The sequence below is a fragment of the Anthonomus grandis genome, chromosome 6 (genome assembly GCF_022605725.1).
Source record: "Anthonomus grandis grandis chromosome 6, icAntGran1.3, whole genome shotgun sequence".
Classification (NCBI taxonomy): Eukaryota; Metazoa; Arthropoda; class Insecta; order Coleoptera; family Curculionidae; genus Anthonomus; species Anthonomus grandis.
This window is the reverse complement of record NC_065551.1, coordinates 29,414,663-29,436,536: the sequence shown is the minus strand read 5'-3', so window position 1 is coordinate 29,436,536 and position 21,874 is coordinate 29,414,663. Positions and strand designations below refer to the sequence as shown.

The 21,874-nt window shown below is 30.8% G+C and overlaps 1 protein-coding gene across 1 annotated transcript in view; it reads right to left on the bottom strand.

Annotated features, from left to right (window-relative positions):
* The window catches only part of LOC126737383 (uncharacterized), a 68,306-nt gene that overhangs the window by 10,556 nt on the left and 35,876 nt on the right, over positions 1–21,874 (bottom strand). Inside the window, exons 2-3 of the mRNA XM_050442265.1 lie at positions 5,516–6,953; positions 472–661 (exon numbers count right to left, since the gene is read on the bottom strand). Coding sequence (XP_050298222.1) covers positions 472–661; positions 5,516–6,935 — 1,610 coding nt within the window. The 5' untranslated portion in view covers positions 6,936–6,953. The remainder of the gene's footprint in view (positions 1–471; positions 662–5,515; positions 6,954–21,874) is intronic.

The window sequence follows — 21,874 nt, the reverse complement described above, 5'->3', positions numbered from 1 at the left end:
CAGATATAAATTATGCATATGCATAACTTAAATGGCTTTGGCATCCTATTCTCTTACTCCGTTCCCTAACTCGTTAAAGATTTGTTGGGAAGACGCATTGATAAGTTTGTCGGTAAAATAAAGACAAATGGACGCTCTCCTGCTCGTATAAAGTATTAATTTTGGGCTATAAATAATCACAGAGTATTTATATCGTTCTTATCCTATTTACTTTCTTATTCCTATATGAACTAGTTGTATCAGTAACAAAATGCAAACAAAGCACTATAGATTTCTTATTTGTTTTCTAAATACCCATGATTGTAAAAATTGATAAACTTTGACTCACGCAATTCTTTGTTCCTGTAAGAACAAGATAAAAATTAATGTGTAACATAATATGCTTGTAAGGGTCACATGAATATATATTAATAAAGCTTAAATGAGAACGTGGGCGGTTATTTATAAATATGTTAAAAAGTGTAAACTTACCTTGTATCACCTATTATGACAGTGGATGCATTCGATCCTGCCGGAGATATTTGGTTTCTAGGTGGAAACGCTAGGAGATCTGGAGGATAGGGGTGATTATTAACTCGATAATCCATATCGAGTAACGCGTTGCTTGACTTTCGAATGAGGGGTTGATCGAAGTCAAGTGATCTTGATTCTTCGTCGCAATCTACGAAAGAAAGCCATTGTTAAAAGTTACAGCATATATAAATAGATTTTTAAAATATTTCAATGCCTTAAGAAAAGCGCTTTTAAGTACTTAAATAAGTGGGAAGTTGTTAAAGCAAATATACTCTTTTTCCTCCCTTTCATATAGCTTGTTATGCAATACCTCTATAAAGTTTAAACCACACGGCGATCGATTCAAACAGAATTACATTTAGGAGATTAAACAATAGGATATTGTACAGCAGAGCGGGAATTAATAAATATTGAAGCAAAGCCATTTTACCCATTTACAGATACATTATATATATTAAATGCTACTAAAGTTTTTTTATGTAATTTAATAAAGTAAGGAAATATATGTTAATGATGGCTGTGATGGGCTATAGCTGTTTTTTTTTATAACTGCCAAAAAATAAGTTAACATTTCAATTTATTCTTTCGAAGTTTTTATTTATTATTTTAAAATAGTGCTTACAAAAAAGGAAATAGATATAAAATTGTTACAACGACATTTAGAATATGGATATTATAATGAGCAACTACAAATAGTTTGCAAGTTTCAAAAATTAAATTAAAAAAACATGAGTTTTAGAGAATAGACAGTTAGCCTAGAGATCAGTATAATCAAGGGAAAATTAAAAAAAAAAAAGTAGTGTATTTATAAATTTTTATTATTCTTACATTAAAGAAATTAATATAGTTTTCTTTAATTCCTGATTCTTTAAGGTGAAAAGTTTTCAATATTATGTTTCGTTTTTAATAAAATTAAAATAAAAAACATTGAGGAAACTGAAAAGTAGAGTAGACAGAATATTCAATGATTAATGAAGTTTTTTCCCAAAATGGCTTATTGCCAGCGGTTAAACCTTTTCAATTATTAATTACACAAATATCGGTATGTTTTTAAGTAAATAATTACGCCGTATATTTACATACATACATACTTTCCTTTAAATTTATCTCATACATTAGTATTTTCTAATTTAAATTAAACTTTGATAAGTAAAAGAACATATAAAAAAATTCAATACAGAAATTAAAAATAAAAAAAAAAATTTTTTTCGGAATTTTTCGGGTTATAACTGAATTTTGATGAATGTTTAGGTATTATACTTAATTATTATAATTTTTTTTATTTTACATGCCAGATGATTTATAAAGAAAACTTATTTTTATTTACTAAATATATGCCTATATGCATAACTTTGTTTCGATAATTCATTGTACCAAACAAACGTATCATGAATACACATAAACTGACAAACCGAACTATAAAACGGTCCAAAGTTGTCCATAAAACCGGCTAAAATCCGGGCTTGAAACCTTAATATGCTTTGGATTTATAGCAATGCAATTAGTCTCGGAAATAAAAGAAGATTAACTACTTGAAAAGGCCATTCGTTAAAATTATTTAAAAATCGAACTATAACAACGCATGAAATATTACCCAGCAAATAACTCAAATCCTTTTTGAACAAAGTGTAGTTCCAAACCCAATGTTTTTATGTTTTTGACCGTGTTAAGTTTAATTTTGTTATGGCTTGAACGCCGCTCTCAAGCCAATATCAAGTTTGCTTTATGATACTGAATAGCCCCGGTCCCTTGCACTGTTAATGGTTTCCCTCGGAGGTCGTATTAATGGTAAAACGTTTTTCTGAAGCATGAAAATACCTGCATTTTTGTGTAAATTGATCTTGAGTTGCTTTACAATAGGCACGTTTCAACAATGTGTGACTAATAATAGGCTGGTGAACCTATTTTTTACGTAGTAAAAAAAGTAATAAAAGATCCTTCTTTGAACTTTTGGGTTTATGGAAATACGTGGATTTAAAGCGGGCTGCTTGACGAACAATTATATTTTTAAACTAAAATATTAAATTATTTAATTTATTTCATACTTTACAAAGCTTATTGATGTAAAAGTAAAAACCCTACAATATTTTAGTCTTTGTTACTAGGCAATAAAAGACTAAATATTTTGTAACCCTTATTATAAATTTTACAATAATATGTATTGAAACTCAAAATATTATTCCAAGTTCATTTTTATCATTTTTTTACCTCCTACAGGGTAGCACTAAATAATATGGTAACAATAATTATATATATAACTTTTAGTAAGTGATTATATAAAGTTTATATAGGAAATTTGTTCCTACTCTATCTTTTCTAAACAATTTTCTGAATAATATCCATGCTTAAATGTCATTCCGAATAACGAGCAGTTCGAAAACCAGTATTTTTACGTCTTTGACCCTGATAAGTATAATTTTGTGGTGGCTTGAAAGCAGCGTTTCACGCTGATATTGAATTCGTTTTATGATACTACATAGTATTTGTTCTTTACACTCTTATTGATTTTCTTTGGTCGTTATGCTAGAACCTTGTTCGAAAGCGTCAAAATACTTGCACTTTTGTGTAAATGGACCCTAAGTTGCTTTACAGTAGACACGTTTCAACAAGGTGTGACAAATAATGTGACAAATGTGCTTATTTTTTACATAATAAAAGACGCCATAAAAGATCCTAGCAATACTGAAACTAGGATCGAAATGTGTATCAATGGTCACGTTTGACTCTAATTGAATTTTCTAAAGAAACTTTCTTTAACTTTTAGAAACTTTAAAACTTTCTTTATAATGTATTAATGTATTAATCTAATAATTCTAGAAATTTAAGCTAATTTTACTATCTTTAATTTTAGCTGCATTGCTCTTGCACTGAAAAATAATTATAATTTGTTTTTATAAACACCTGTACTAAAAATGTTACATGTTAAACATTAAGTCTTTCTAAAATAAAATTGTATAAGCTAAAGCCCAATAAAATCCTTTCTTAAAAGCACTAAGTTGAGAAGTTCAAACCGAGTTTACTTAAAACTAATTACATAAAGAACGGTAAGTGCATATAAAAAGTTTTCCCAGACATAAGGTGCTAGTGGAAATAATCCAACGGATTTTCAGTTTATATAAAACAGACACGTTGAAGATAGAATAGCAGTTTCTTTTTATATAAAATAAATTCTTGAGCAAATAAAAATAAGCAGCTTGGTAGGTTTTTTTAGAGTTGTAGGCTATTAAAAATCCTTGCTTTAAGAAGCTCAAAGTATTCAAATATAGAAATGTTATAATTTAAAAATTCTACATTTCATCTTAAGAAATTTTTAGTCAAACTTAATGTTATATTTTTTGAAACGTATATATATTTTTTGTACAACTTTCTAAAACATCTTCGTATCTTCTAGGCATTACATTTTTCGTATTATTCTTATTTTATTCCTAAGTGATTGTCTATGTCTTCCAAGGATTGATTTCCTACTTTTTGATCTTTCAGAGATTGGAAGTAGTTTTTTTTCCAATTGCCAGGCTTCTGAATTAGTTTTTACTAAGTAAGGAACAGAACAAAAGAATAATAATGCCTAACAAATGAATAATAATATGGGGTACTAAGAGGAGCAGACAGCCCTGTCTCTTGTGACGGATGAAGACCCTTGATTCTCCTAAAAAAATGGTACAGTTACAAGTTAGCATGGACATTTTGCAGAATAAAAGTGTGAAGAACTATAGATAGACCTTTGAAGACGAAATGTCATGTCAGAAATATGCACTCGATATAAAGTTAAGTCAACGAGTAAATGCAGTACTGGAAAACCAGTACAGTAGTGACTTTCCCGATGTAATGAAGAAGGACAAACAAAAAATGAAGGCAAAAGAAAATGAACTAAAGATCAAGACCAAATATTAACGGAACAAACAATTTTTTATAAACCCGCCAATCATGAAAGGTGAAAAAGCCACTGCAAAAGGTAGCAGGGCTGCTCACAGGCCATGCACCCCGTAGGAAACAATTACATAGACCAGGAAAGTAGATACACCGCTATGTAAAGGTTGTGAGGAAGGAGAGGAAATCACTCTTCATATTTTATGCTTCTGTGAACCATTCTACCACACTTGAGTGAAGCCAAACCTTTACCAAAGAGGATGAGAAATAGACTACTGGGCAATATACTGAATTTTCTAGAAGCAACATAACTGTAGAAGTAAACTTAGGGGGAACAAGGACACTAGGAACAAGGAACTAGGACAGGAACAGAAAAGGCAGTGCAGATATACGGTGCAGCAAAAATATTGGTGATGATAAATGACTTAGTTAAGACCAAAACTAATGAAGAATAAATGGAGTAGGTACCAAAAAGAACAAACAGCCGTATCTCTTCTGATATAGGAAAACCATCGAGTCTTCTAAAATAATGGAGTTTTGTGCAGCAAGTTAACATGGAAATTTTGTACAATAAAAGTGTAAAGAACAATTAGTAAACGCAATGGTGGAAAACCAATAGAGAGATGACTCTACCGATGTAATGACAATGGACGAACAAATGCAGAAGGCGAAAGAACATGAACTAAATATTAAGTGAAAATCCTAAATATTAAGAAAATAGATAATTCAAAGTGTGAGAGCATCAAAACCTGGGAAAGACATTTCTTTACTAGAAGTTAAAAAAGCGTTGAAAGCGATTTATGCTTACTTCCTTTCACGATCTGCGATTTGCCAAATTTGTAGAATATATACTAAAGCTATTAGTGTCCCAGAGATGTTGAACTTTCAAGCATGTTAGGAATAAATATTAAATAGAATGAAGAATGTAATAGAGAGAAAAATGTACAAAAAATATTCTTATTTACAAAAAATATTAATATTCAATATTCTTAGACTTAAAGGCAGTCAAAACTGTCACGGAAAAATAATTTCATTTGCTATAGAATTAAGTTATATAAAGATAAAATATCTTTTTTTAATAACAATTATCATTTTCTAATAATATTATGTGAAAAAAAATTGAAATATTACTTACCAAAAACTGAATCGCTATCCAGCAGATTTCGTTTAACGTCGCTGACTTCTGTACCCCCACTTACGATAGAAGCAGGAACAGTGGTTCTTGGCGGTTTGTTAATCGGATTCACATCAGTTATTAAGCCTTTCTTAATATCTAAATTAACACTCATATTAATGCACTCTTCGGATGAGTTACCGAACTCACTACGTTTCGAACTTAACGTCCTATTATTGGCTCTTTTACAAAATAGACACACCAAGATCAATATTATTATAAGTAAGATTATGAGACCTACAGAGAGTGCAATGATCAGAGTTGAACCAAAAAAGCCCCCCACTACAGCAACTTCATTATCTACCACTAGACTGATACTTCTAGAGTCTTCGCCCCCAGAATTTTTCGCTGTACACTTATATTCTCCTTTGTCTTTGGTGCTTACTGAAAGCAACGTTAGATTGTTCCACGTATATTCACCAATTTTGCGTTTTGATAAAAAATACTTTTTGTTTTTTCGCGGGTCTATAATTTGTCCACTCACAGACCAAATGACATCGGGTTCTGGTTCACCGGTTACTTGACACTCAATTGTCACGTCACTATTCAATGCACTTTTGATCCTCGGAATTCCAGAGGGTTGTATTATGACCGGGGCACAAGGAAATGGATCTCTTATAGTCCACAAGCGACCTCGCAACTTAGGTGGTTCATGACACGTGGTGAGATCACTGGTAATTAAGTTATTAACAATCATTGACTGGTGGAAAAGTTCTAAATGGCAATCGCATATCCACGAGTTATTTTCCACATTTAAGCTATTCAGTTTTGGTACTATCATTTTAAAATCGAATCTAATTGTTTTCAGCTTATTGTTTCCTAAATCCAATATAGTTAAGTTACCCAAATTGCTAAATACATTTTCACTTATGTATTCAATTTCGTTATGATCTAAAAATAGGTTTTTTAATTCAGTTAGGCTGGATAACAAACCATCTTCAATGACCTTAATTTTATTCTGGCTAAGTTTAAGGCTGCGAAGTTTAAAACCGTCATTAAATGTATTACTATGGAGTCTGGTAATGGAGTTTTTAGATAAATCTATTTCTATCGCCACAGATATATTTTTAAAAGCATGCTCATCTACCGTTTCTATCGAGCAATTTTGAAGATACAACTTATGAACGGTTTGTAAATTGGCATCCAGTACCGCATAAGGTCCAAGCATCCGAAGTGGATTATTTGTTAAATGAACCACTTTAATTTCAGTACTGAACCGCGGAATTCGGGTAGTGTTTAATTTGCCCTCGCAATTTGCGGTCGGTTGGCCATTTCGCCAGATGCACATGCACGGCAAACAGTCGGTCCATTCTTGGGTGTTGGAGTCTTGGATGCAAGAAGCCGATATGGTTACTAGTAACCAAAGAATTTTGAGGCGCATTGTTCCGTAGTATCTAACCTGAAATAAAAAAAAAATTATTAGTTAGATAAAAAATCATAGGCAAAACAGATCAAACATGGCTAGTATGATCTTCAGCTATATAATTTTAATAGTAAAAATGATTTTAGTTATACATATATTTAATAAGGAAGACACTTCACGAGACAGCTGAGCAACTAAATTGCCATCCCTTCTTTTCCTTGGTCTAATTGCTCTCAGATATGGATTGAGATATTTAATCAAAAAAATTTCAGCAATAACACCAATTTGCAACTGTAAAGACTTCTCATAAAAAACAGGTGTGACATAGAAAAAAGCGAAATGTTTTTGCAAATATCGCAATTTTTCAACCATTTAAAATATCCCTTATCCATCATTAAATATATATTCAATAGGGATCTTTATGAAAAAGCATAGTCTCATATACCTTAAGACAATGAAAAATAGAATAATTAACCTTACAAAATGTTTCCATGATGACCAAATAAAAACAGCGATATTTAAATATTTAACTTTAATACAATATATATGAAGTGTTTTTTCAAGAATTATTTCAGTATTTATATATTAAATTAATGGTAATAAAGCGGCAAGGCTTGTCAAAATATTTAAAAATCCCGCCTAAAATAGCGACCTCTTGCGTACCGCGACCTCTAGTCATAAAAAATGCAAGCCACTACTTAATTCCAGGCCGATAGATGGCTCTAGGTGCGACAAAATAATGCTAACATATGCAAGGAAGAGTCTATTCTATTTACGTCTTTAGATATAATCCCGGCAGTTTCCAGAGTATGACAGAATTCAGATAGTCAGAGGCGTCAATTCGTCATCAGGCATAAGAATTGAACATTTCAACAGAATGTCCATTGACCAGAATTGGCGTCCACGTTATTGCGATTTAACACCTTTAGACTTCTGGCTGATTTATAGCAATAAGCCTGTAACTATCGAAGCATTGAAAACCGAACATTGAAATCTTGCGTTCTTCTTGAAACACCCTTTCTATCAATAATAGCTCAAGAGTCTTAATGACTGTTGAGTATTGAAAAGTTTTAAGAGTATTGTTATGCTTTTGGACGTTTAAATTATGGCTTTACTGAGTTTGCGAATTGAAATATAATTTAAGTAAAAAGGGGAACGCACTAGTTAAACTTCAAACTATTAACCGCATTTCCGTTCTTAGCCCTTAACCAAGCAACTGTCATAAAATAAAGTCTCATGAAATAATCACAACTAAAAGAAATGGTAACTCTCTTAAAAAACTCCAAAGAGCTTAAATCGAAAATAGACGGTGCGGCAAAAGATCAATTAATAATAATAGAACTGTTCGCTTCAATGTGTGGCACTTGCAGAATGATGGAACCAAAAATTACCGATATAGCTGAGAAGCATACCGATATATCATTCTATAAGCTGGACATTGGTGAGAACGACGACTTAGCAGAAGAATATGAAGTGGAGAGCATACCCTTATTTTTATTTTATAAAAATAAGAACTTGTTGTACAGTTTTACAGGAAGTAAAATCGAAAAAGTTTTAGAGGCTATTAAAAAATATAAATCGGCGTAAATTGTTTAATATATATAATTAAACAATTAATTTATCTATTGATTTTTTAAATAATAGAGATACTGTTAAGATTATCAATGGATAAAGCAGAATCAATAAAATTCAAGGACTTATGCGTGCATGTTCTATGAATTCTGATAGAGAATAGTCATAAAAAAATGTGTTGAAACAAAGAAACACTAATGGTCAAAACCATGCATCAGAAAGAAACAGTTCACTGAGCTGACTCCTTTGGATCAAAAATCAGCTAAGGTTGAACGACTGTCGATTGAAATAAATTCTGCAGATTAATAATTTCAAGTAACTGCAATTTTAAGTTTTTATTCAAAGTTACTTAATAAGCTGATTGAGAACATTCAACTTAGTTCATAATTTATTACTTTGGATGTAGATCTTGAAGTTTGCAGATTGTCCTTTCATTGAAAAAACAGGCAGTTAATTGATTCTAAATCATTCGATTGAGAAAATGGTATATGTCAACGATATACATTCTCAAGTTACTAATTGATTTATTGATTTGTTCTTACAACAAGGCAAGGTCTGACTAAATCCCTGATATTGCAGCCAAATGCTTATTATATCCTCTGTTGCAGTTATCTTTGCTAGTCGCAGTAGCCTCTTTATTAGTCTTTTCTGTGGTCTTCTTTCTGGGGAAAGTTGTCATCCAGTAGGGTTTCTTTCCTTCAGTAGAAAAGAAAGCCCGGGTACTATTCTGAGTTAAATTCTGCTGATCCTTAGTACCTCGCAGGTAAAAGTGGCTAATGGAACTTTCAGCATTGTTTTGCTATGATTGATCTCTGCTAGTTGCTTATGATTGTTTTCGTGAGTCTCTTAAGTCCACTTTTTGAGATTGCCATGAACTGAGGTTTGGGCTATAAAAGAATGAAAGGTTTTTAAAATCCTCGCCTTGCAACCGAGTTAACTTTTCATTGCCTTCCATATCTGTATGCCTTAGCAGGCGAGGGTTACCATGTTTTAGTTTGCCAGACTGAGGAAGTGTTCTAAGCAGTTCCAGACTTACTTGGAGCTGATGTTTGAGCATGTAAGAGCTTTTATTGAGGCTCCACTATCTGCAAATATTGCTATGTTTTTCCTCTTCCCAAATTTTCCTTAATAACCAAATAAGTGGTTAAAATTTCCTTAATATTTATGAGTCTGGTTCGAATAAATCATAGAAGTAAATAAATATTAAAAATAATAGTAAGAATCACAGGGTATTTAACAATACATCAAATAGACCTATTTCTTTGCAAATGATCTAATATTAAATAATGTGCTGCATATCTTCCCTTCATTTTCAAATCAAAACTAAAACAACTATATTTGGATCTAAATATTGGCGATGTAGTACTGAGGTATTTTGTGATTTCTCCATGGCATGTGATTTAGTGAGTCATAAAGTATTTATCGATTTTGGTAGAAAAATCATGTTACATATTTAGTATTTTGGAATCAAAAGCAGATTAATATTAAAATTACTTACATCCTACAATAACTGATCATACAACAACAGTCAATGTTTTTAGTTTAGCTTTTTAACACTTTACAGCGCATATGCATAGACGAAATCGGCATTAGGATAGCAGATCTGATTCCCAAAACCGTTATCCCAAAAAACACCATATACACCAAAAGAGGGAAAAACATTAAGGGAAACTGTTTGCGCTTCGTTTACGCCAAAACTCAATATTCAACATCTCACTCTCGATCGTTAAACTGCACGATACTGATAAAAGGGGCAATTACCGGCGAAGATAGGATTTCGATTTCCGTACACCTATTTACATAGAATCAATCTTATCTGTCCCGACGAGGGGTGTACACAAAAAAATCGTTACTCGGTAAACACTGTCTGGATATCATTTTTATTTTGTGCTTATAATGAGGTTTTTTTTTGAATTATTGCGTTGCATGAGGATATAGGTGAATTTAAGGCATTCATCTTTATATTATTATTCAAATAACATTAGAACTCTAATATTTTCTTTGGAAAGAACATAAGTTGATAACTATATTTTTTTTATAGAACTTGATATGATAAAAATTATCAGTAAAAGCTTTTCTGATTTTTAGATATGTTTTGCAACTACAGTTCCTAAGTACGTTTTTCTTCTACAAAGAATCAAAACTGCAAAAGAATAGAGAAATTGCTGATAATTAAGAATTGAAAAACTGATAAGCGTGATCTATTTTCTGTAAAGCTAATTATTAAAGTAGATAGGGTTCTTCAAGACTGTGTATTACTGAATTAATTTTATAGCTCTATATTCGTAGTTATTATCTGTTCAAATGTCAAATATTTTATTACACTGATCCCATTCCCTAAAATAGTAGACCTACAATTACCTTTCTTCAGTTAGAATAATGTAAATGATGTATAACCTGTGGAAAGGCAGGTCTTTCCATAGTATTTAATTTAACTCTGAAAGATTATGTTTGATAATGATTAGAGTGAGAATAGAGATTGTCATGGAAAAAAAGAAGCTTTGTAGATGATTTATTTAGTAATGCTAAAGAAAATACGTCACATTTCTTAGACTGGAAGTCCTCAAAAAAGCCGAAGCAATATTATCACTACCATCGAGAACAATACTCTAGATATAGTGGAAGAACATCTGTAAGATTTAAACACTTTACCAAATAGATAAATTAAAATAGATAAGATCATTGGATTAATTAGAATTAAAACTGGAGCATTAGCAACAGGATCTATTCTAATGATAATTTCTTACTTTTGCAACCTACTTAAAAAGTTGACTCTTTAAATTTTACGAAATAACCAACAACCTTTCTAGCTCAGTTCATTTCAAGCGGTTTGTCACAGGAATCGAATTGAACGAATGATTTGTCGGGATATATATATTATTTGGAACAGAGTTAAGATACTTCACCATAGAAGTAACAGAAGAAAATGTGAATTACCATGTACTTAAACACAAGCCGCACATATCCTGATCCTGAAACTCATTCATTCAGAGTAAGAAGGTGATACAGAGAGGTCAAATTCATTAGAGCGACTGACCCTCCATAAGAATAAAATAGAGCAGAGAATGGAGTATTAAGAGTAATCGACTTATCAGAGAGGATTCTATAATTCCAATACATTAGCTATTGTCAGTGTCCATACACTTTCGTATTTTGCTTTAGTAGAAAATAAGTTTGCGACTGAAATTGTGTTGTGTGCGCAAATGATGTTTAAGCTTCTTCATAAATACTAATCCTTTTACTATAGTCATTAGAAATTTAACTGGTCATTGATAATGCATGTTTTTGATGAATATTTCTCATCTATAGTTTCTAAGTAAGTTTCTATTGTCAACATCATCACTTCAGAAGTACACAGATGCCTTAGAGCAACTAAACACCCGCTTAAAAGAATGTTTTTATTTCTTTCAAACAGTTAAGGCCAGCTGACATTGCACAACATCTCTTAGGTCAAGTGACTCGAAAAATATTTTTTTGTTTCTTCCAGGAAGAAGATTAAAATTTTTTCAGGCAGTTGAGTGCATACTAGTAGCTCATAGAAAAATAACAGACTCAACTGCTTAAAATTTTTTCTTATTTGTTCCAGACAGCTGAGAGCATTCTACTAGCTGGTAGAATTTATGGAGAAACAGGCTCTAACTCAACTTTTATAAAATGGTAAAAACACAAAATCTACAACATCATAGAAACATTTATTAAAATGACAAAGGTTACATTTTTCGCTCGACTAGAGCATCATCTGCTCAACTGTCTGGAAGAATTTTTTCTAGGTTGTTAATTTCAATTCAAATGCTCAAAAGAATGGTCATCAAGTCTTAACTCAAGTGCCTGGAAATATTATTTTTATTTCTTCCAGGCTGTTGAGGACATTCATCTCCCAGCTAATGTAGTTTATAGCGAAATAAGTTTAAACTCTTCTGCTCATTCAGATAGTTGAGTGTATTCCAGCAGCTCTTAGAAGAACATCAGACAATTGCTAAAGTGGCAAGGCTAAGTTCCTTATCTCTTCAATAGATCAATAGGTCTTAGATCGACCCTAAATTAGAGACTCAGTCAACAGCTCGACAGAATCAAGAAATTGATTCGAATACTTTAATTAGAATACATATATATATTTTTTATTGACTTGAGAGATAGTACACTCTGTTCAAAATGATACACTGAACCAGATAATTAAGACTGAGAAAGTAGTAGAAAGGAGTGTTCAAGTTATAAAAATTATGCCTCAAAAGCAAGGAATTCCCTATAGACATTCTATGCTGGAATCTAAAAATTTTGCCCTCATATTTTCCTTAAATCAATGAAAATTAAAGCTTTGCAACAATCAAAGTGTTGAAAGTGAGTGTAATTATATATAGCGTTAGTGAAGGGGAGCTTCAACGAGTTTTACTATTACTGTTACTCCTGAGCTTGTTGAATGCAGACCAATAAAATTTATTAGTGAAGCAGTTCAAAAGAACTCAGATAAATAGAATAATATTATATATCTGACATAAGTATAATACACATGACAACAGATAAAGCATGATCACCGTTCTTGAATATCTATCCAAGTAGAAACTACTCAGGCATTAAAAACAAAATATTATGAACCTCAATAAAATCAAACTGATTAAATTTTTTTGCCAATAAAAATTCGAAAAGCGTCTTTCATTTGCATAATATTTGAATAATTTATTTTGAAATCATTCATAATCGTTCACTTCATAAATGATAATACATTAAGTGAACCTCATTTGTCATCAAGTTTAGATAGACGAATAGAAAGCCATAAAAGATTAAGGTTTTCCAAATTAATTTGTTATTCGCGTAAAAAAAAAACAATCAAGGAATTATTGGCATTTTTAAATTTGATGCTTTGCTTGGTGACAAAACTAAAGACAAATTTTTATAAACTAGTTTAAATAAAAGAAAATTCATACAGTTTACACACCAATTGGTCTACAAAAGAATTTTTATTTCCCACAGATGCATCTCAATATCTTGATGGGCTAAACACGAATAAAATGTTTTATTTTCTCTATACGTGACGCTGCCGTGGGCTTTAGGGAAATTGTAACGCGCACGGTTAATCTTAATACCCAGTTGAACTTAAACCTAACGGTATACCTTATAAAAATGAAATAAAATTCCAAGAAATGTAAATAGGCACCTTTTGATGTAAAAGCACTTTTGAAATACTGTTTATTATAGGCTTAACACTGTAGTATTTCGTCACGACATACACATGAACACACACAGTTTTTCTTAGAATAATATTATAAGAATTAAACATACGCTTCATAATACAAAAAAAAGTATTTCCTACTTGACACTTTAAAACAAAATAGTCTTGTACTAAAGTGCATGATGAATGCACTTGCCTTAATTGACCTACTTACTATTCAGCCTTCACTAACCAAAACATTTCATTTGTTAATGTCACTGATGCATTTGTATGAGTAAATTAGCCTAAAAAAGTGTTAAATAGTTTATAGAAATCGAGTCCTTAATCAGTCAAAGAATCCAGTCTGGCGCCTGCATAATTGCATGATTTATAAATATTCCTCTCTATACGGAAGCATAAAAGCTGACTTGATAAGACTCCGATATTAAAGCTTTCTCAGGCCTTTATTGGTCATAAATATTTTATTGCAGTTAGGTTTTATTAATGTTATGTTGGCTATTATTAATCTATATTTATATGATATTAAGCCAGCAGTTAATATGGTTCCAAGCGAAGTTATATACATTCATCAAAATGATTTAGGGGATAAGGGGAAAAGACCGTTTTAGTATTTATTAGAAATCCTCGGAACACTGATTTTGTTATGAACTAAAAAATGTACGATCTGATTAAGGATTGATATCTAGGTATTGCCATGGCCTGCTCGATCTCCTGACATAAATCCTATCGAGCACCTTTCGGATATATTAAAAAAGGCTTGTTTTAAGTATTTCCAATTTTCGATATTTTATTTCTTTATATTATCATACATTATTAATCCCTTGGTATATTACGATGAACTTTCGTATTTTTGATAAGCTAATGTTCAGTTTCCAAAATGAATTCAATCTGAATAATTTCCCGATATATGTATATCCACATTTTCATATGCGTATTTAATTCGTTAATGGCATTTTTATGGGTCAGGATTTTTTCGGCTACGTTTATTTTCGCTAAAATAGAATATTACTGTGTGCTATGCATCAATTTAAAGTGAATAATGAATTTTCAAAAAAAAATCTAACTATATACAAATGTGGCAATTTATCTTTGAATTTTAAACTAAGAAAACATTTATTGGGATAAATTTGGTATAAGTACACTTGACTTTAATAAAAGTCACAAATCACTTTAATTAAAAAAAAAAAGTTGAATCTGATTTTACCAACACAGACAAAGTAGAATGCCTAAATTAATACTGATACCGCTGCATCAAACATAATGTAAATTTCCTGCAGTTCTCTCTTACAGTAAAAAATTCACCAATGCACATCAGTTATATTCTCATATGCTATTTGCTGGTCATCTTGTGATGCTTGGACATAGATCTTGTAGATCCTAATTTTCACCTTCGAACTTGATGGATATGCCAAAGACAATTTTTCCTATTACTAGAATTAAGTAAAAAATAGAGAAAGTCATCGTTGATTGTCAGATGATTTTCCTTGACACGCAAGACATGACTTGCCAAAATTTAAATAAAATAGTTTCTAGTGTGAGGATTTTCTTCATTTGCTTAACAGAAGTTGATAAACGTTCCAGGAAAACTTCTGATAAAAGAATAATGTTACTTTGACCAGTAGAAGACAAGATCAGTAGAGGCCAGTAGAGGCAAGACCAGTAGAAGCAATTTACCCAAAGGTGCTTGATTTTCCTATAGACCTGACTAAACAAAATGACGATAAAAATGCTTATATTTTATAAATTTTCCTGATTTTTCCAGCAAAGCAAACGAATATTCTAAGGAATTTAGTCAAGTAAGAATCAAGTCAATCTAGGGACCAGAAGAAATGCTTTAGAGCAATTTACCCAAGGGTACTTGATTTTTCTTGGCCCATTAGACATGATTTGCCAAACTTTAAATAATATTTATAGTACATGGATTTTTTTTCGTTTATTAACAAGAGGTAAAAAACATTCCAAGGAAACTTTTAGTAAAAGAATGATGCCAATATGACCAGTAGCAGACAAGATATTAAGCAATTTACTGAGTAGTGCTTGGTTTTCCTAGAGACTTGACTTACCAAAATGACGATAAAAATTCTTATACTCTACAAATTTTCCTATTTTTCCAGCAGAGCAAAAGATTATTTCAAGGAATCTAGTAAAGTAAAAATCAAGTCAATCTAGGAACCAGAAGAAATATTTTAGAGTACTACATGACTAGCCAAAAGTTAAATAAAAATATCTCTAGCGCGTGATTTTTTTAAACTGGTTTAAGAAAAACCGAAAAACATTACCAGTAATTAAAATAATTATTTAAATGTTCTAAACGTCTGGTATAACCCTCAATGGAATTACAAGCATTTGAAGGGATTCTTATGAATTTTTCATTTCTTCCAGATATTTGAATCAATTTTAAAATCTTTTCCTGATATTTAAAATTTTCTAGATATGTTGAATTAATTTTTTACTTCCAGGCAATTGAAGTCATATTTTGCATAAGTAGCATTTTTATTCGTTCCATTTTTAAAGGAATTTACTCCGGAAGAATCAATTCCATTATTTTTTCATTTTCTTCAAGACGAATTTTGGTATAATTAATTGTTTTCTTCTTCTACCCCTCTCTTCTAGATTGATTTCTTGAATTAAATTCGTTATTTTTCTTCTTTGTTTTTCATTTTTGTCAGAATTATGTATCACCTTGAATAATTTTAAAAATAACTTTAAGAACCTGAATCGGTTCAATAATTTTTTTTCCTATCCTTCATTTTCTTCTTCAAGTTTAACTTTAATATCATCAATAGATTGTTTGGAAGTTCTTGATGTTTGTTTTTTGATGGTTTTCTTCTTCCTTTTCTTTCTTCTGCATTCTCTCTTTTTCTTTTTAGAAGATAATTTCTTTATTTAAATTCTTTAATATTCCTTCTCTACCAAACCTAAAATATCCCAAAATAAGTACTATCCATTTTTTAAACTTTGGTCGACGATAAGAATTATTTAATCATGTACAGATCATACCTAACCTCTTCTACATTTTTTCATGTACCCAATTCCTAATAATTTTGATTTTTTGAATGTAAACAGTTGATACTTGTTGTGGGATACTAAGCAAATTAATATGCTAATACTATGTTTATTTTAAGATATAAGTAAAGAAAATTAATGTTATACAATGAGGTAAATATAAATATGTAATTTTCAATTTCGTGTTTGTGACCCAATATCTTCAATATTGCGGAGGGTTGTTGGATGGTTGTATATTTTTGTAACTTAAAGAACATTTATTTTAATAGTGTTTTTTATGTACTTGAAGTTACTTTGTTTTATCTCTGTAATTACTTGAATCCATTTCAGTGTCCTGAGGATGACTTAATATAAGTCGAAACGTCGACATTTAGGTAAACAGGTTTCTGTTTTATTTCTGACCCCACCCAACAACCCTCCGCAATATAAATATGTAAACAAAAAAATGCAAATTCTTTTATAATAGGTATAACAACTCTAAGACTAAAGCTAAATTAAAGTAGCGAATTGAAATATATAATATTAAAAAAGGTATACAATTTGGTTCAGTCTACGCTTTTTGTATAAAACATATATTTATTTGAAGAAATTGGAAATGGCATCAATTAGCACTCCTTGGATTCTGATGGATTATAACCCAAGTAAATTAATTGATAAAAAAATTATTAAATAATACCATTAAGTCGAGTACAATTCCTAAGCCATTACGAAAGATTTTCAATTTATTTTTTTTTACAATATTACCGGATATGCAAAAAGAGCAAAAATAAGAATCGCACACAATTTTGGAAATCCATGCAAATCATTAAGAAAATACTTGAGAATTGAGTAAAAACCACTTATTAGTGATTGATCAAAGTAAACAAAATATATATTTTTACACGCTATAAAATTAATTTATATTTCATCAAAATCCCCTTATTACTAATGTGCAAATTATTCAATTAAAAGTTACACCTGCGTGCGTTACACTTCAGTGTGTCATGTTGCAAAAAGCAATTTCGCGATATTGCTATCGACATCGATAAAGCACAATGTAATGTGACGCATAAAGTGTTGTTGACTATATGAATTTCAAAAAAAAAACAGGCAACAATTGTAAAAAATTGTTTTAGTAGGAAATTTAAGTAAAAAAATAAAGAGGTGAAATAAAACATATAAGTAACATACCAGTGTTGAAAGGGATGAAATATTGAGGGATCCTAGGCTCCGTTTGATCCTAATTATTAAGCCTTAATATTATAGGCACCCTCTTTGGAAACCCTTGGAGCTTAATTTAATATTCCTGATTGATTTATTATAAAATAATATGTTTTTTGCTACATAAATTATAAAGCTGTATAAATCTAAATTCTCCTTAATAAAATGTCAAGTTATCTTTTTAGTTGGTTGAGTTAGGTGGGGCCAACGAAAATAATAATAATAATGATAATAACTTAAACAATGCTAAAATATTGAAAGAAAATTAAATGGCCCTTTAACATTATTCTCGATTGCAAAACTTTACTCTTCGAAGATAAATTGCAGAGAATTTAACTGACTTCATTTTTTGCTTAATAGTTTTTTGTGTACGATTTGCTATTTAGCCAAAAAAACAAATATAAAAGAGGCAATACACATTTCTATTTTCCACCTTTGCTCATAGACCATTAGCATTACGTATTTACTTTTTGGTAATTAAAATTTAGACTAATGTTTTAACATCTAACGAAAGAACTTTCCTTAAAAATAGATTATTTTAATATATTCAATTATCATAATTTTCCAAATGAACCTAATGAACTTCGTTCCGATGCAATTGGGGTCATCATCACTGCCAGATTATTATAATTAAAATGTGGGTTAATTTGATTGTTTTTTAAACGAGACGATTGAACGATATTTGAAATACGCGCCATGTCTGACATTTGTAATGTCACATGAGTGTAACTTGACAGATCGAAGTTAGTGACCATGTTGCATTACATGGTACAACAACGCATCCTGATTATCAAAAAAATCGCTAGAATAGCGTTCTTCCGATCCTTAGGTATGAATTAAAACAATCGAAAATAGTCAACTAATTTATTTACACACTTCAATATGAAAACACGATCACTCACGACTATGAGAGATGTTTATTTTTACTGTTTTTATTTACAACTATTTAAAACTCTCGCCAAACTTTACTTCGCTAAACTATTATTGGCAATGCGGCTTCTTATATACTCGGCAGAACACTGTTCCGAAAGATTCTCGCTTAACCGTCGAGATGTCGTGCGATGTACTACTTGTGGGATTCCGGAATGACGGAGACTCAGCTGGTTTCTCGATAGTTACAATATTGTTATACTATCTTATGTAGAAAACAGTGTGAACTTCAAAATTGAAATATCCATATTTTGATTCAACAAAAATAGGCGTAACTTAATTTTTTTGATCCTGATACTATACGTGCTGATGTTCACCTTTTTTGAAATTCTAAGTATTAACTTAAATAATAATTTTTGCTTGAAAAACAACTAATTTCCTCTTGTTGAAGCGGTTGAGGCTAATTACTTTTCTAATTTCAAATAATAATTGTAAAAAAAAGCTATTAAATGTAAATATTCAGTGTGTGGTGTTAGAGAGAGGCTAAGTATAGCCTTTGCTTACATAACCAATGATTTTTTTTAATACAAGACAATGAATGTTTAATTTCTTGACTTCCCCGATTTCTTAAAGGCTTTTGATATGATCAATCATAGGCGTCTGCTACTAAAAGCATGTATACACAAGCAATACTTTGGTTTTTGGAGTCCCTTAGTCGCTCTATAAGGATAAATTCTCCAAACAACTCGATATCTAATCAGATGTACCGTAGGGTTATATTGGGGTCATAGCTTTTTACAATTTACACTTCCGATATTTGAACGATAAGATTATGACTCCTTTTAGATATTTTATAAATACGACCATTTAAAACCCTAACTCTTAATTAGTTGCTTATTTTATTGATATTATGCCACTATTTCTAATTTAATAGTTAAATAGTAATTATTATATAGTTACTAATTATAATTTGGCAATTTCTAAATAGTGGTATAGAGAGTGCTTAATTTTGTACTGTTTGGAAAAGCTCTATTCTTTTATTAATCGCTAAACTTCCCAATACTAATAATCTTAAAGCATTTGTTATCCTTCTTTTCATATCTAGGATTATTAAGCGCCTACGGGAAAAACAAGGACATTAATTTACTGAAGAGCACCATGTTGATTGATTTTATTGTACAGCTGTTTTTCAAATATTCAAAAGCATTTATAAATAATAATTTAAAATATAATTTAAAATAAGTGATACAATCTAGATACAACGCCTCAATTTAAATGGGCAGCAATTAGTCAAGCAATTTTTCAAAGAAGATAAAAATCGTAAAGATTTTAAGAATTGTACATATTCCTGGACTACTTACGGCTAGGCAAAAATAAAATTCAATATTCTTCAAAAAACGACATGTTAAAGCCATACACGACGACTGTATGGATTTTTTAAAATTCCAATTGCCAGCTTAATTCTACTAACCCTCTTTACACATGAATGTGCTTAACACGACCGAATTACTATACAAGACAGCACCACTAAGTAAGTTCGTGGCCTGTTAAAGCCATATATTATTAATCTCCCCCATAACTTTAAACCAGGCAAATAAGTTGTAAAACCGGCATAAAACAGATGTTTCCCATTATTATTGTCGTTTTAATTAGTTCTTTTACACGAAGTTATTTTCCAAACTCCGAGCCCACCCTTTGAAATGCATCGGGATGCACCATATGGCTTCGCGGCGGATTTCGTGGATGTGTATTGTTTTCATACCAGACAAAAAAGGATCAATATATTGTTGAATGTGACATGAGTTATTTTATGTGCGCGACAAAAATTCCACTTAGTCGTAGGGAGATTTATGAACGTGTGGCCCTTACTGACGTCATTGGCCATATACATTAACGTCATGTCAGCGGGATTAGATTGTCGATAATGCGTCTGTTTAAGCACCGGATACGGTTGTGACAAAAGTTTTGAAAATGTTTTTAAGAATGTATATTTAATAAAGGCTGTTAATATATATAATAAGAATGCAGGATTTGAATTGCGCGCCATGTTTGACAGTTATAACGTCACATGATGATGACGTGACAGATTGGAGTTAGTAATGTAATGCTCCATTTACATGTTGGAACAAAGCGTTGTCATTGTTTGACTGATTGTCAAAAATTAGTATCAAAATGATAAACGTTTAATTACTCCAATGTCCAATGTTCGGTCGAAATATTATTCGTAATCCATCTACTCTGAAAAGAATTATCAAAAATTGGAAAGTATTGACTACGTGATATGAAACACACGACACGAGCTGATAGAGGTTGTTGAGGACAACTGCTTAAGCTAGAATTGTAAAATCAATTTTATTCGATTGGTAATTATCAGCACTATAACGTTGATAATATCTGTTCAACTTCTAGACCCAGTGTTTCAAGTTTTAGACGACAGTAGGCCTTAAAAGAAGTTGCGACATCAAAATCTTAAATATCTCTTCTATTAGTTGATTTTTAGTCATAAGTACTATAAATGAAGTTAAACAGTAGTTCATTATCTACCAATATCTGTAATTTTTATTTTTATTGCATTAATAGTTCAAAAGTTATGACCATTCAAAGTTTGCTTTACGTCAGCACACCATTGCTGCTACAACCTTAGAATGTTTGCCCAATAACTTTTGAACTGCTTAAGCTAGAATTGTGAAATCAATTTTATTCGATTGACACTATAACGTTGATAATATCTACTAAACTTCTAGACCCAGTAGTAATGGATTATTTCAAAAGTTTTGATTAGTAATGGTCAGCACTATAATGTTAATAATATCTATTAAATCGTACGTAATTAGTTTACTTATTAGGGCGTACATTTTTAAGCCTAGTAACTATTTGTTTCAAGTAAATTATTAATGTAATCATTATTATACCATGCTGTTTTAGATTTTGCATAATTTTTGCTTAATATTTTAGATTGATTGCGTTCAGTTTTTTTAATAGCTCGCTACAAAATAAAATAAATAGAAATAATAAAGCCACATTCAAATAACAAACTAATAAAAAATAATAAAGAAACGAATAGTAAATTGTACACAATTTTCGCAGAGACTTACTAAAAACGAGACAATACTTGATTTTCCACATTTTATATTTTTTTAAT